Source organism: Biomphalaria glabrata, chromosome 7 (assembly GCF_947242115.1).
Source record: "Biomphalaria glabrata chromosome 7, xgBioGlab47.1, whole genome shotgun sequence".
Lineage (NCBI taxonomy): Eukaryota > Metazoa > Mollusca > Gastropoda > Planorbidae > Biomphalaria > Biomphalaria glabrata.
The window spans coordinates 15850758-15868788 of NC_074717.1; the positions used below are offsets into that span (position 1 = coordinate 15850758).

Below are 18031 nucleotides of genomic sequence, written 5' to 3' on the forward strand. Positions count from 1 at the left end.
TGACAACTTGGGCTGCGTAGCCATGGGAAATACTGTATCCCTCACTAATCTTCGGATTCAAAGACAAGCCTTATTACTGGTACCTGCCCTAATATTATATAAAGTTTGCTAATGCAATGAAAACTGAAGAAATGGATACAAATGCAGTATTCCATAATGGAAATGGCAATGTGCACCAAAAAAAAAATCTACAATAAAATAACAACCTTAATTATTTTGAATAAATACTTCATTCATTACATTTTTTTGAAACTATTACATCTTTTTCAAACTAGTAAAGCTACTTGAAAATGGAGCAATCAAAAGTTCTTTCTACAGCATACATTGAAATATCCACATTCACAGCACAAGAAGATCTCTTAACAAATTATTAGTTGAAAGAGTATTTATGATTGTGACCAAATTAGTTTCTTATTGAAAGTCTTAATGAACAGCTTTCAATTTGAAACCTTGCAAGTGTTCATGTGTCATGATGTTTTTGGCCTATTCTTTAGAAATTTCAATAAACAGAAACTTTCTTCACAAACTACTTGTGTATGTTACACTAGCTTATAAGCCAAATATGCCCCTGTTAATTAACTGTACCATTTTAAAATTTGAAATATATCAGCCATTTGGACAAAAGACAAACACACTTTCCTATTGCCTCCATATCACCATCACCACAACAGTCATTGTCCTATTCATATTCATTGAGTACACTTTGAGTCAACCTCAACTATATTATTGATTTTGTTTGGGAATCAAATGTAAGGCCACTTACTTGTTCAAAGGCAACAAATGTTGTTGATACACATGTATTTTCAGGAATTTTAGCTTTTTTATCTGCATCTTCATGGATATGCATTGGTGTTTCTTTGTAAGTGAACATGGTAATAATTGCTGGAGTAAACAGTGTAGCAAACATTCCTTCGTGGACATCATGAGGTTTAACAAGGTTCATCATTGTGCCAGACAGGCAAGGAACAGATCATTTCTTAGCAGAGGATTTCAGCAATTTTTCAGTTTTCATCTCTCAAATTTTCTTTTCCCTTCTTTATGCTTCTTTTTTTTATCCATGTTTGCTTAATCTTTTCAAGTTTTAAGATGTTAAATCTGATTTGGCAGGGAAATCCAGGGATTTTGCTACTAACTGATCAACCCAATAATATAATGCACATGTGACTGGACCAATTTCTTCACCAGTACAACTATAGTACTGAATATGATTCTAAATCACAACATCTGGCAATTAGAAGTAATAATTTATAAGTTCAGGGTCATGGTTATACTTTCCCCTGAGTATGTTCACACTAACTGCCCCAATGTCAATATAGCCAGTCCATCCCTGTGGATGATGGTGGGCAGGGTTCAAATCCTAGTAGTAGCACTTACCCTGGTGCCACTAATAAATAATGCAAGCCACTGCCTATTAGTCCCTTAATAAAAGGAAAGGATCTATCCAGAGGCCAGCTATCAGAGATAGGCTCATCACAAAACCTTTTGTTCGAAATTCCCCCATCAACAAGATGATTATTTAATCACATCTGCAGGGTCACAGCTCCTTGAGCCACTATCTGGTTCTGGATTAATTTGGCAGTGGTTCATGTTAGTTTATAACATGACACATTTTGGGCTGCCTCAAGTCTTTTTCTACCGTTTGACATAGATAACATTTTTAATGCAGGTAACATGAGCATGATTATGTTTTGAGACATATTTCTTTTTGTCCAGATCTCAGAGGTTTAAAGCCTGTTATATCTAGGTAATTGTCTGTGCAGTGGTGACACCTGTTTCATACATCTGTAATTTGACCTTGTTAGCAGAAGCGGTCTGTTTGCTGTACTAGAGAGAATCGGCTGCCCAAATAAGTTAAGAAAACTAGTGTCAGCTTTTCACGAAAATATGCAGGGCACCGTTCAGTTTGAAAGTTCTTCCTCCAGGCCATTCTCCATTAAGAGCGGTGTCAAACAAGGATGTGTACTGGCCCCTACACTATTTGGCATCTTCTTCTCAGTCGTACTATCCAGTGCTTTTAAATCCCTGGAAGACGGAATATACATCCATAGCAGATCCGATGGAAGGCTCTTTAACCTGGCACGTCTTAAAGCCAAAACGAAAAGGCGTCGTATCTTGATAAGGGAGCTGCTGTTTGCCGATGACGCGGCACTCGTATCTCACTCACAAGGAGGTCTACAGAAGCTAGTGAACGCCTTAGCAGCTGCTTGTCAAGAGTTTAGCCTTACTATAAGTCTCTCCAAGACCGAAATCCTGGCACAAGACGTCGCAGAAATACCTATAATACAAATTGGGAACCACACCCTTTCAGTGGTGCAGGAATTTACCTACTTGGGTTCAACAATTGTCAGTAACCTAGACTTAGACATCGAGCTGACAAAAAGGATAGGAAAAGCTACCACAGCATTGGCAAAACTCTCCAAGCGCGTCTGGGAAAATGGTAAATTGACCACAGCGACCAAAATCCTAGTCTACAACGCCTGTGTTGTGAGCACTCTCCTTTATGGCAGTGAGAGCTGGTCAACATACATGTACCAAGAGCACAGATTGAATAGTTTCCACTTGCGCTGCCTGAGACGCATAATGGGCATCTCTTGGAGGGACCATGTCTCCAATCAGGAAGTTTTAAGGCCAATATGAACAGCATGTATGCTCTCCTGACACAAAGAAGATTACGCTGGCTCGGACATGTCACCCGCATGCCAGATGGCAGAATCCCGAAAGATATCTTATATGCTGAGCTTGTGGAAGGAGTCAGATCCAAGGGCCGCCCAAGACTAACATATAGAGATGTCTGCAAGCGAGACATGAGAGCCTCAGGCATCAGCGAAAGTATGTGGGAAAACATAGCCAAAGACCGGAGTGCATGGAGACAGACTGTGCGTGCTGGGACAACCCTTGCTGAGAACAAAAGAAATGAAGCGGCTTTGATCAAGAGGGATAAAAAGAAAGCTGCCCTGTCTGCTAGCCCTAAATCAGAGGCATACACATGTACGAATTGTGGCAAAGTCTGCCGTTCTAGAATTGGCTTGATTAGCCACACCAGATTCTGCCCCGTCTCAAGATTAAGCCAAAACCAGTGACTCATTTGGGCGCATCCATTGCCTTTCGAGACAAAAGGAGCCATATATAATTAGTTTAAGGCAGGTGGCACTGGATGTTTTCACTAATAATGAAATTGATGACATGGTAATTATATTTCCTCTACTTGACTTCAACACTCTAAATATCCCAAAGAAACATGTAGGTTTGCTTTAGCTAATTAAAATCATACAAGACATTCAAAATTGTGCCTTAATACAGTGTTTTCTTCTTTATGAACGCAAACAGTCAAACAACAATTACATCTCTTTAATGAGAAAAAGACACATTTTATTTTTTTCCAATGGAAATAGTGTAGTTTAACCAAAACTTAAAATTCAAGGGACTGCAATACAGAGACTCAAAGCACAAGGTTTTAATGGCTTTCTGCTAGACGTTTTCAAAAAAGCAATCACAGTAACATCAGCAGAACTTATTACATTATGTAATAATGTAGGGATATTAGCGGTCTGTGATTTTCCTGGTTTTCAGGATGTCATTGAGCTGTCAATGACCATGGGAATAGCAAATTTGACAGCACATTTTGTGTGATAATCTAATATATAAATCAATTAGTAATAAATTTCTTGCATGCTCTTTATCAATAAAACATTAATAGATAAAATGTTATTTTTTACCTGAAGCTGCATAATACGACTAGATGGCCTGTCAAAACGTAAAGCAGTGTTGGCATATTCAATGTTATCTTTTATTATAGACACAATAACATGAACAAACTCTTGATTATATTCCATCTTCAAAATGGTTGCAAATATTTGAAAAACTTGATTGGGTCGAATCTTTTTAGGTGTAATAACAAGATATTGCCTGTAAAATAAAACAAAGCCGTTGAACATAGAAAGTTTATAAGTTGTATAAGACTAAGATTAAGACTGCTTTACTGATCCTTACGGAAATTTGTTGTGATTACAAGGACTCTTTTCTCATATAAAGACAACACAACAGAAAAATACACACAGACAACATAAAGAGTACATTCAGCGACTACACACAGGTGCATTTCATGCTCCCTGATCAATGAGTGGCGGTGATAGAGTCTGACCGAGTGAGGTACGAACGAGTTTTTGTACCGCTCTGTTCTTGTTTTGATTGACAGCAGTCGCCTACTTCGCGATGATCTGATCTAGTTCTGATGGAGCGGGTGACCATTGTCTTCCAAGATTTTTTCAATTTTTCTTAGGTACTTTTGTTCAAAAAGTTCCTTTAAATGCTGTAATGTGAGTGTAATTTTTGATGCTTTTTTTAATGATGTTTTCTAGACGTCGCAACAGTTTAGATGAGGCGTTGCCTTGCCAACAAGTTATTCCCTATGTTAGCAGATTTTGTATAGTGGCGCCGTAAAATGTCTCTAGGATCTTCTTGTTTAGTTTAAAGCTATTGAGTTTGTATAGAAAAAAGAGTCGCTGGGCTGTTTTCTTTGTCAAAGTTCCAAGGTGGTCTTCCCATGAAAGCTTCTTGTTGATGATAACGCCTAGATATTTATATGCCTTTAATTGTAGATGTAGTGTTTATTTGCAGTTCACATATAGTTTGTTTTTTCTTTCTAAAATCTATCATAAGTTCTTTAGTTTTTGTGACATTCTTTTCTAGAAAGTTGTCGGTGCACCAGTTTGTAAACTCTTCTATCAAGCTTTGATACTGAGTTTCGTCTCCTGAAATAAGACCGACTCTGGCAGTATCAACAAATAAATAAAAATTAAATAAAAAAATTGAATGAGAAAGAGAAAGGGGGGGGTAAAAAGAGCTTGGGAGAGGGAGATAGAGGAGGGATATATATAGTGATGGGAACTAAACTAACTTTAAAAAGTTAAACTAAAACTAGTTTTCAACTAAAATAAAGTAGTTAAACTAAAAGTTTATCATGAATTTCAAAATATAGTTAAACTAAAATAAAGAAAATTTATTAAACTATACAAACTTTTCATAACTTTTTTTTTGTTTGGGGGGAGGGGTGGGGGCGGGGTTGAACTAGGCCTATATAGATATTATTATCCGACTGTATGCTTACGGTACGATATTATTCTTTTAACATTGTAGAAATATTTATCCATAATAAAATTAGCAATAAGGAATATGTTTCTTACATAAACATTAATGCACAATAAAATAAAATAAAGATGTCTAAATAAAATGTGTGCCTGTATTTTGCCTTGAATTAAAACCTTTAGAAAAGAATGTTACTCTTTTTTAGCTGCCCCTGAAAGGTTAAATGACGCTATTAGTTTTGTGTGAAATGTCTGTCCGTCTGTCCCGTTTAGATCTCGTAAACTAGAAAAGATATTGAAAATCGGACATCACAATATTTTAGACCATTCAAAGTTCTGATGCAAAAGGCTACTTTTTTTTTCTGAAAGCGAAAAATCTAATTTTTAATATGAATAGTAATCTTATAAACTTCATTTTCCTGAACTTTTTTTTTTATTGCGGAAATTTTTATTTTTTTTTTGAGGATACGAATAAGAGATTGAGCCTTTTCAAAAAATTAGATCAATTATAAGACATCAGTTAGGCCAGGGGAGGTGCGGTGGCTGAGCGGTAAAGGGCTTGGCTTCCGAACCGGGGGTGCCAGGTTCGAATCCTGGTGAAGACTGGGATTTTTAACTTTCGAATCTTTGGGCGCCTCTGAGTCCACTCAGCTCTAATGGGTACCTGACATTAGTTGGGGAAAAGTAAAGGCGGTTGGTTGGTCGTTGTGCTGGCTACATGACACCCTCGTTAACCGTAGGCCACAAAAACAGATGAACTTTACATCATCTGCCCTATAGACCACAAGGTCTGAAAGGGGAACTAGTTAGGCCAGGTTCACATCTAACTTTACATTCACTTTCACCTATCCTTTGATCTGCCGGACCGTTGGGGCACTACACAAGATCTGTTAACCTTCTTTCTTCATTCTTATCTCTCATTTGTCTTTGATATAATTTCATTCGGATGTTCTTTCTGAAAATATTGAAGCCTGACTGGGTGGACCACTTCGGGGGCTGATTTTGAGTTTGTGTTTCCACACAAACTGTCTTTTGTAACCTTGTTTTTAAATTATATTAACTTATTATATAAAGGAAAATCTTACTTATACTGGTAAAGCTTACAATCTCATTAGAATTTCAAATTTAGATCTAGTAACCAAAGAAATAGAAACGGAATCGGAGTTTTAATTAGGAAACATTTGACCTGTATAACTATTTTATAGTTTAAAATACATGCTTGACTAACCATGCAAATGTGCTATTTTTCTTGTCTGACCACTAAAAATACAACTAACACTATTGCATAACCGTTAAACGCGCAAGGGAAAAAAAACAGGGTGGTCTTGTCATTATGGACTGCACACTAAGGACACTATATAGACCTACATGTCTACGTCTCTCATGCCAGGTTGTTAAATCAGTCAGACACACCGTCCATTTACTTTCTGGGTAGGGAGGGTGTTTAACTATTTTAGTGTAAAGATATGCTTGACTAGCCATACCATGCATAACGCGCAATGAAAAATGCAGGATAGTCTTGTAGTATGGTCGACTACATTCCCACTATAAACAGAAATTAAACACCACAACGTGGCTCACAAAAAAAAATGGAACAACTCCATTCATAATATTGCATAGAAGCTTTCGGCAAAAAATGTTTAACAACATTTTATAATACTGCTACTTTCAATTGCAAATATTTACTCCCATAACTTCTATCAACATCTTACTTTACCCTCTTCAAATGCAGACTGACTAAATAGTTGTTAAATGCATCTTTTTTTTTTTTGATAATCAAAGTTATTGATATCACATGACCAGAAAACAGAGATGTGCGTTTCAACCCTGACCACATGTTGAAAAGTTGTACAAATTAAACTCTGCCTATCCCTATTCCTTCAAGAGATTTATGGTTTAAGTTTTCCTTTTTGGAATTTAGAAGCCAAGTAAACATAGCCAGAATATAATCTATTTATGCTGTTTAGATATTTGTAAAACAAGTAACTCCTTAACACATTGGCATCATGGGAAATGAAAAGGCAGATAAGCTATCAAAGGCAGGATCATCTATGGAACAACCAGATAGACCTATTAACTACCTTACCCTAAGGTCAATGTTAGTCAACAATCACAAAGAGGAGTGGCTCAACCAATGGGCATCAGGAAACACAGGCAGAGCCATGTACAAAGAAATGCCTATGCCTAACAAACTGGACAGTATTAACTTCCTCCCCCCCAAAGAACAAGCTACAATTTTCCAACTAAGAACAGGACACACAAATCTGTTAAATTACCATCTGAACAAAATAAATTCCACACAACTCCCCCTTTGTAGACACTGCGCCCACCCTTATAAAACTGTTTGAATGCCTCTTCCTAATCCACCTTAGGCAGACCCTACTTCCACTATAGCCCAATATAACCAACAGCCTGTACGGCAGTACTTAACAACTGAAGAAAACAGCACACTATTTTTAGTTGGCACAGTCTGCAAAAGAGCTCACAGCTCAGCAGCAATAAAGCTGGTTGAAGAAGAAGAAGAAAACTCCTTAATACTGTGAGACCAAAGCTGAGCTGGTTCGGTCATATTGTAAGTCATCATTCATTGTCAAGCCTTCTTCAATGTACAGTGCAGAAAGCATGAAGAAAGGCTCATCCAAAGAAAAGCTGACTGGACAACATAAAATAATGGATCAGCCTCTTTCTTGATATCCTCCTAATATCAGCTGGCGACTGGAAAAAGTGGATGGATTTTGTTACGTAAACTGTCACAGAACCCCTATGACAGATGATGATATAAACAAACAGAAATTAACAAAGGTTGAGAATCCCAGAAAACTGTAGAATTCAAGGAGACTTTTTTTTTGTGGATTTGAGGAGTTTTAAAAACAGTTTCAAATCCTGACATAATTGGGTTGCCTGAGCCAGCCAGGAAAACCAGTGACTTGACAGAATTTAAATCATTGGTTAACATGCATGACTAGATGCATGATGCGTAAGATGTAATCATCTTCTTTTTTGAAGTAGTGTCTGTTTATATAAGAAAAGATAATATGCTATATGGTTGTTTATTTGTATGTCACTTACGGAGCTCTTGCATATGAACATCCTACACTGGCATCAATTAAACAATTGTCTTCTCTTGGAGGACCACCACCTGGCTGTTGTGCTGACACCATGGCAATCAGGATCGTTGAGCATATTAGATGCCACATATTTCTAGACTTAAAAAAAAAAAAGACTTGCATAGAATTTAAAAATTGAGTAGGTTCATATTTTTTTAAGACTTATAGTATTCATGGGTGAGCTTTCCAACAATGAAATGCAAATGAACAATGTTAACCCTAATATATTGATACTTAAGTTTTTTAGTTTTTGTTTTTGTTTTTTTTCTTGGAGGGGGGGGGGTCTTTAGGCAAGACACAACTTTGCATTTAGACAAATAGATACATTGCACATTTCGTACAAATTTAAAAGAATACGCTAATTCTCAACCATCTAAAAAAAATTATTCCCATTCTGCTGATCATTTTCAAATCAATGGACAAAACTAAAGACCCCTTTGAGTAGTCAAAACTTGCCAATGGACCCCTAAGTGAAAAAGCTACATAAATGCATTGTATAAATTACAACTACTGTAAAAAAAAAAAAAAATTGTTACAGGAGTGTGTATTGAAATTATAGCTTTTATTTAAAATAATAAAATGTAGGCCTAAAAAAACTAATCACTTGTATAAAAAAGATGAGATTTTATATGTGTGATTAGCTTGATGTTTGTAAATAGCAACCGCAAATCTCCATGAGCACAAGTTTCTATTCGGTTTCTTTAATTTGTAGAGGTTCGTTACAGCACTGAATCCATGTACCCTAATACGAAACATAAAGATGGGAAAGCTGTCAACAACTTCTGTAACCCATAATGCAGGATATTAAATTGGAATCTTTTTTAAATTTGAAACCAAAATTTCTGGTGTCCTTATTCAAACATTGGTTTTAAGCATAGACTATATATATACAGGACTGCCAACACTAAGGGTAACTAAGCATAAGTTTCGTTCAACACCAAAATGTGAGATGTGGTACTTCCTGTATAAACTTATTTTATGACATTCACGATGTTTGAATGATAATGCCAGCTTGGATAATATATTTCTCTTTTCATTACATTTGACAATTTCTTTTTACATTGTATACTATTAATATGAGTTAAATAAGCGAATAATGAAAGAGTCAATACAGTTTTGAGAGTGTCATTTATTACTTAGGTAGCCTATAGGCCTATAATGGGTGATAGAAGTTAAGTCTGTGAGTGAGTCAGTCTAAAAAAAAACAAAACAATAGTGAGTCCCTGAGCCTACACACTGACATCTTTACCAACTTTTATTTACATCTAGATTCTATACCTATTTTTTAAAATGTATTTGTAGTTTTTTTTTAAAGATAGCATGCAGTATGCATTATATATATACATCATATATATATATATATATATATATATATATACCATATTTATATATATATATATTAAAGGAGAATGAAGCCATAAAACATAAAAATTACAAGCAATAGTGTATTTATGACTAATTGAAAAATATGCATAAAACTTTCAGCTCTGCAAGTTATTAATTTTTTAAACTAATTAAATCCTAAATAACATCCAATTATTCTAAAAGCCATAAAAAAAAATTGATTGTTCCAAATTTTGTCTTCACCTAATAGAATTCTATAATCATTGTTCCTACTTCAATAAAAATTAATTTTACACGTAGTAAACATGTAAACTTTGACCCAGACTTAGTGACCTATGGCTATAGACTATATCTACATATACGACCATACAGACTACTATAATTTGTTTTTGGAAAAAAATGGCTTAATGGGTTTTTAATTTTATATATATATATATATATATATATATATATATAAACTAGTTAGAACACTATCTATGTAAATGCTCTTTTTTTAAGTTGGTAAATTAGATTTTGTTGTTATAAAAATCTGGCTATGTCTATAACACTGTTACCAAAATAAGAAATATTTTGAACGTAGTGTTTATCTTTAGTGATGGTTTCTTTATATAGTAAACTAATTCACCGGAAGTCATTCTTCTAACACTACACTGCAACCAAGGTCGCCTCGGTGTACAGGACTTATTTAATTGAATAATATAGCCGTGGTGCGCACAGTTGGCAGTCCTGTATATATATAGTCTATGGTTTTAAGTTCCTCTTTTTATATATATATATTTCAGTAAGCTGCTCCTGTATTAGAATGAATTAATTTGTAATTGGGATCAGAGTTTGATTTTGTGCAAAAAGGTTCAACACTCAGACGGTAATATCCAAGTGAAGAATGTCTTCAAATATCTTGGTGAAATTATTCTGACTATAGCTAATGCACAGGCTTTTATCTAATTTGTGAGATATTCCATGCCATAGAGGTCTATAGTCACTTTAACAAACTTTGACTGTGACTGAAGGCAGGCATATAGATTTTCTAATCTCTTGAAAACATGTTATTATAAATAATCTAAATATTATAAGGTTTTTTATACTAAAATGTATTTTCTTTCTTGCTTTTAATAACTGCATCCTAAAAACCAATCTTCAATACAAAACGTACATTTAAAAAAAATTAAAATGATCTAATCTAGATTATATAAATTATATTATTATTATATTAATGCATTTTATAATAGTAGATCTAGATTTCTACAATCTATTGATAGATATAGACGGTAAACGGTAGATCAATATGTACTGAGTCAGTGGAATAGCTAGGGAGGGTAGAAATCTGAAAATGGCCTCCATTCCCAACTTGGGGTGGGGGGCTAAATGAGTGTCCAAAAATATTTTTTTTACATTAAATATTACTCCACTGCCATGTAATATTGCTATTTACGTTGTTATATAAGTTATATAAGTTAAAAGACTCTGCTCTGTTGCATGTAATAATAATAATAAGGCTTGTCTTCGAGTCCGAAGATTAATGAAGAGTGCAGTATTTCCCATGGCTGCACAGCCCCAGCTGTGATCTACATATTTTGCCACATCCAGGGCAAGCATAACCATTGTCCGCAGGTGGTCGATTTAGATTTTCTTTTCGCTGTCTGCGTTTGTCCTCGGCAGCGGATTTTCTTTTGGTTTCTAATGTGTATCCTGCGGCCTTTGTGAGTGACCCCCAGCTGTCTCGTTCTGAGGCCACATGCAACCAGGTGCTCTCTTCTCTGTCAGCCAAGGAAAGTTGACGCATAAGCTGGTCTTTGAAGCATTTCTGTGGGGCGCCTCTGTTACATCGACCACCTTTTAGCTCACCAAAAAAGACTGCCTTTGGCATAAGTTCATCTTCCATATAACTGCCGGACCATAAGAAGTCCCTCTATACTGTCCATACCGGCGTTCACAAGGACATCACTGTTTGTAGTGTGGTCTTGCCACTATATGTCCATGATGAAGATCAAGTATCTTTGGTGGAAGCGCTCAAGAAGTCTTAGTTGTTTTCTGTATAGTGTCCATGTCTCAGGGCCATATAGAAGGGTTGAGAGAACCACCACCTGGAAGACATTGATTTTTGTATGCAGGGGGAGCGATTTGTTCTGCCAAATTCTCACCTGAAGGCGTCCAAAAGCGCTACTGGCCCTGGCCAGACGGTTATCATCTTCCCTTGAAAATGATTCATCATTTGACACTATACTACCTAGATATGTGAAGTGGTCTACCACGTTAAGGGGGTGTCCGTTTATGGTGATCCTTGGGGCTGAGTATGTATTACTGGGTGACTTCTGTTTTCCCAAGGTTTATAGATATTTGCATATGCAAATTCGTTTACCATGTTCTGGAGATCATGTTCATTGTGAGCTAGCAGGGCGCAATCATCAGCATGTATTCTACACAGATTAACTGTATGCAGGGTTTCTCTCAGGGAGTTATTACCATAACGCTGGCTAGTGCAGTGTTACTATGAGGGAGAAACTTGGTATACAGGGTTTGTTTCATTATCACTATAGTTGTTAATTGTTTCTCACCAAGTACAAGTATCCCTTACAGTTTGCTACTTGAATGTTGAGAATTTTGAAATAAAAGAGTCATTCCTTTGTTACTTTGAAATTTTGAAACCAGATGCGCAACACATTTTGAAGAACTGAAAACTCTTAAAGACATTGGACTGAACTTTGATCTGTGCAGAGGTCAAACCTATGACAATGCAGCCACAATCTGTGGCCATCTGTCTGGCCTACAGAAATGTCTCTTAGATATAAATCCAAATGGCAACTTTTCTGAACTTTGACAATCACGCTTTTAACCTGGCAGCTTTTCATTCTGCTGAGATAGATTTTGGCCAGAAGTTTAAAAAAGGAGAATAGTACAAGCTGGTCCTCAAGAGAAAATGCCATTCGCAGTTTCCTTGCATCTTGACAAAATCATCAAGCTGTTGGAGAAATTTTCTGAACCTTCTTTATGCAGTGGAAAATTATGAAATATTTGCTTATCTTGAATTCTGGCCAAATCTTCTGCACCAAATCAATAAAAAAAAAAGTGTGAAGTGCACTTCAATATAGTTAAGAAGAAACTACAAAAGTCAACAACTGACATATGAAGCTGGTTTCATAAGGTAATGCTGTGTGCTCAAACCTTACAACTTCCATCCAAATAATGCTAATTAACTCAGGCCACTTCCATTGCATCTTGTGAGAGATCATTCTCAAAACTTAAGTAAATCAAAAACTATCTCAGGAACACAATGAAAGACTTAGCAGCATGGCTTTAATGTTAGTGGAGTCAAAAATGCTAGACAGCATAGAAAGCACAACGTAAGGTCATATGAATTGAGATATCACTTGTGCATTATCTCGCCGATAAAAAAACATTATTACTCTTAATGATTTTACTTTATTTTACTTATATACTGTAACAATTTGAATTTATCTATATTTATTATAGTACATTATGTTATCTCCATATACAAATACAAAAGACTCAGAAAGACACAAAGAGAAAGGCACATTCCTCATTTCATATGCTAGGACAAATTTGTACAAATGCGCCTTCTTCCCTAGAGCTATTGGAGTCTGTTAAGATAAGATGATCTCATGACATGATGTCGAAGAGGTCAAGCCTCCCTGGCCCCCAAATCCCAAGCTTTGCCACATGAGTCTAGACATCTAAAAAGAATATCTTCTTATCTTATCTAATATGATACAGATGTTACTTCAAAAAAGAAGATGATTACGTCCTACACATCATGTATTTAGTCATGCATACTAACAAATGACCTAAATTCTGCTAAGTCACTGGTTTTCCGGGCTAGCTCAGGCAACCCATTCCATGCTCTAATAGTGTGATAGTAAGTGTATCTGTTTCCACAATTTGAAATTCTATTATGGCTGTCTTACTTTTAACAGTACATTTAATGTGTGGTTTGCCAACAACCTTCAATCTTTCTCCACTGTAAGTAGTAAGTCTGGATGTTGATTTGAGAAGTTTCTTTCTTTTTAATTGCTTGAAGATTCTGTATGGGAGAATATAGACTTGTGCTCCAGTATCCAACGTGAATGTGACTTGTTTGTTTTCAACAGTAATGATTGAGTTCCATTCGTTGCTTAGACTATGAGAGCCAATACTGCCAATGAAAAATGTTTCCTCAACGGAGTCATCTCGACCTTCTGACTTCACTATACTTACAGGCTTTGATCTGCACACTGATGAGAAATGACCTTTTTTATGACACTTGTAACAGGTTTCCCCATAACCCTAATACTTTGTTTGATTTTTTTATATTTTCATCAATATGGGGATTCCATGACAGTTTTTCATTTATTGTAACACCTAGGTATTTTGCGTTTTTAGTCTGTGTTACTAGTGGAATTAATTGTTTTAGTTTTTTTATTACTCTTAATAACTGACATTTTTCTGGGTGGAAAGACATGCTCCAATTTGATTCCCATTTCTGTAATTCATCTAATTCTCTTTGTAAAATGTCTATCTTGTGTTGTTTTTATTGTTCTATATATTATGCAATCATCGCAAATAATCTGACTTTTGTTCCTGAACTAATGCAATTTGGTAAATGGTTTATGTAAATTAAAAATAGTAGTGGACCTAACACTGTTCCTTGAGGTATGCCTGAGTTTACTGTTATTGGTGTTAATTTAGAGCCATTTATTATTACAGTTTGTTCTCTCCCTATCAGAAAATATTTAATCCACTGATGCAATGGACCATCAATGCCAAAATATTTTAATTTTTTAAGCAAACTATGGTGGTGAACTTTGTCAAAAGGTTTGGAAAAATCTAGTAACTGTTATACTAAACCTTTTGAAAAATCATCAATTAGTCCTATTAGTTGTGTTTCACATGATTATATTTCCTAAAGCCATGTTGGTATGGAGTAAGGAGATTATGCTTGTCTAAGTGGTTTATGATGTTGCTACATATTATATTATATTATGTGTTCTAGGATTTTATATGTGATGCTGGTAGGAGATACTGGTCTGTAGTTTCCTGGGTCAGAATTTTCTCCTTTAAGTTTTTAAATAGCGGGGGGGGGGGGGGGGTGACATTAGCTTCTTTCCAGTCCCTTAATTTTGGTAATCTGCCCTGGTTAAGAGATGCCTGAAAAAGTATTTTGAACACTGGTGCTAGCTCATTGCTTAGTTCTTTGAGTAAGCTAGCTGGAATACCATCAGGTCCAGATGTTTTATAAATTTGGTTTGATGTTGGCTAATAGTTTTGGATTCCCTACATGAATATCCATAATGATTAGAAATTTATTATAATTTAATAGTATGATAGTCAAGAGATTATGATTAGAGATCAGCTAACCTAAAGTTTAAAAATAAAACTTTTAATTTTATTTTTATTATTATTCTAATCTAGATCTAGTAGATCTACACATACTTCACATAGTTTTGATACTTTGATAGACTAAGACTATATAGACTTATACTACTTATAGTATACTAATACAGACGTTACTTCAAAAAAGAAGTTGATAACGTCCTATGCGTCATGCATTTAGTCATGCATATTAACCAATGACTTAAATTCTGCCAAGTCACTGGTTTTCCTGGCTAGCTCAGGCAACCCATTCCATGCTCTAATAGCACAAGGTGTCCTAGCATATAGGACGAGGAATGTGCCTTTATCTTTGTGTCTTTCAGAGTATTTTATTAAATTTTGTTTTTGTATTTGAAAATTATGGTTCAGTGTTTTATGTATAATTGCTACTTTACTTTTGAGTCTTCTGTCCTAAAGGCTTTCTAAATTTAGTGATTTTACTAAGGGTGTTACTCTAGTCAAATGTGAATATTCATTTGTTATGAATCTCACTGCTCTCTATTTTGTGTATTACATGTTCTAGTTTCTTAATGTTTTCTTGAGTTGAGGGGTCCCAAACGGAGGATGCATATATATTCTATTATTGGCCTAACCAATGTTAAATAACATTTTAGTTTTATGTTCTTATTTGATTTATAGTTTATAGAAATTTCATAAGTATGAACTAGATTATCTAGATCTAGGTCTAGCCTCTTCACTCTAGACGTCTATAATAATAATAAATATTAAAATAAAAAAATATAGACTATAGGAGTATCTAGGCTAATATAATAGGTCTATATATTAAAATAATGTGTACAGTCAATTGACACAAATTCTTTATAAAATTACTTAACAGCACATAGATAGACCTATGATGTACCTAGCTTATACTATAGTTTATAGAAGGCTAGATGTCTTGATCTATTCAATTTTAAAGTAATTTAAGTTGTGGATCACTATTAGTATTATTAAGATCTAGATCTACTATGTTTATATCAATTATATGTGACACCATGTCCATTTCCTGGTTGACATTTACACCTGTGCCGCCATTTCGTTTTATATTTCTAGATTTAGTCTAGTCAGTCTAGTCTTAGTACAAAAATTCCCATGCCATAGACGAATAAAAATATATTAGAAATTGAAGTCTATAGACTAGACCTATAAACGTAGGCTACCTTCTAAGTAACAATTGTATTAAAATATTTGTTTTTAGATTCTATATTTACCTGACTCATACCTGAAGTGGCTCTATAAGGAACCATAAGCGTCAGGTAGTTTTAGGCTATATTACTATTAGACTACAGAAATAAGGAAATAGGGTCGTGATATTGACAGTGTGTCTAAATGGGTATGCCAGCATGGCCGTGGTATCCCTGCACCGATCTAAACCTATGAATAGGCTTTTAAATTTTGATTTTACTCTTGTTTTCAGTGTTTTACATGAATTTGTTGTTTAAAAAACTAATAAGAGAAACATCTATCTAAAAATATAGTTATCATACCCTACAGTTAATTGTTTTATCTTTTTTTTTTTCAATGAAAAGTCGATCTAGATATAGATACACTTTATTCATAGACTAACTTAAAAAAAAAAAGGAGCATAGATCTAATAAGTATTTCAAGCGTGGGGCCTGCGTAGATCTATATATAATACAGCTCGATCTAGAATCAAGGCAAACCAATAAAAAAAAAAGTATGTTATAGACATAGGGGCCTACATAATTGGTCGTAGATTAAATTATACTCGTGCATAGCCCGAATAGATCTAATAAGTATTTCAGCGTGGGGCCTGAGTACAGCTCGATCTAGAATCAAAATCAAGGCAAACCATATAATAAGATAACAGTGAGCAAATGGATGCTATCTTACTTTTTTTTCCAAAGCTTTTGACAAAGTTCACCACCATAGTTTGCTTTAAAAAATTAAAATATTTTGGCATCAAATAATTAGCATCAGTGGATTAAATATTTTCTGATAGGGAGAGAACAAACTGTAGCCTAATAATAAATGGCTCTAAATCAACACCAATAACAATAAACTCAGGCGTACCTCAATGAACAGTCTTATATCACTACTATTTTTAATTTACATAAACGATTTACCAAATTGCATTAGTTCAGGAACAAAAGTCAGATTATTCGCAGACGATTGCATAATATATAGAACAATAAAAACAACACAAGATACATAAATTTTTACAAAGAGAATTAGATGAATTACAGAAATGGGAATCAAATTGGAGCAAAAATGTCAGTTTATTAAGAGTAACAAAAAAAAAAAAAATAACTAAAACAAATTAATTCCACTTATATGTATCTTATTCATGGTAAACCAGTAACACAGACTAAAAACGCAAAATACCTAGGTATTATAATAGATGAATAACTGTCATGGAATCCCCATAATAATGAAAATATCAAAAAATCAAACAAAGCATTAGGGTTTGTTAAAAGAAATTTCCATAAATTAAATAAGAACATAAAACTAAAATGTTATTTAACCTTGGTTAGGCCAATAAGAGAATATGCATCCTCTGTTTGGGACCCCTCAATTTAACTCAAGAAAACATTAAGAAACTGGAACAGACACAAAATAGAGCAGTGAGACTCATAACAAACGAATATTCAAATTTGACTAGAGTAGCCTAACACCTTTGGTAAAATCACTAAATTTAGAAAGCCTTCAGGACAGAAGACTCAAAAGTAAAGTAGCAATTATATATAAAACACTGAAGCCATAATCTTCAAATACAAAAACAAAATTTAATAAAATACTCTGAAAGACACATAGATAAAGGCACATTCCTCGTCCCATATGCTAGAACAGATTTGTACAAATACTCCTTCTTCTCTATAGTGCTATTAGAGCATGGAATGGATTGCCTGAGCTAGCCAGAAAAACCAGTGACTTGGCAGAGTTTTAGTCATTTGGTTAATTATACATGACTGAATGCATGACGCGTAGGACGTAATCATCTTCTTTTTTTAAAGTTCGTCTGTATTATATAAGATAAGATAAGATAATAACTTTGTCAATATATAAGAGCCAAAAAAAAAAAACAATAACAAAATAATTTTTAAAAAAATTAGATCCATTGCCCGTAAACTATAATTCAACAAAACGAAGAAAGAGATCACGAATATA

General features: G+C 34.6%; 1 protein-coding gene across 3 annotated transcripts in view; it reads right to left on the bottom strand.

Moving 5' to 3' along the window:
• LOC106067229 (C3 and PZP-like alpha-2-macroglobulin domain-containing protein 8) overlaps positions 1–18031 on the bottom strand; it is a 97591-nt gene that overhangs the window by 56156 nt on the left and 23404 nt on the right. The window contains exons 1-3 of one of the 3 annotated variants that reach the window (XM_056036078.1): positions 16125–16267; positions 8154–8290; positions 3717–3906 (exon numbers count right to left, since the gene is read on the bottom strand). In XM_056036078.1, coding sequence (XP_055892053.1) covers positions 3717–3906; positions 8154–8281 — 318 coding nt within the window. In that variant the 5' untranslated portion in view covers positions 8282–8290; positions 16125–16267. Of the gene's footprint in view, positions 1–3716; positions 3907–8153; positions 8291–16113; positions 16268–18031 lie in introns of those variants that run through there. The other 2 variants (XM_056036077.1, XM_056036076.1) reach the window with 2 other exon arrangements.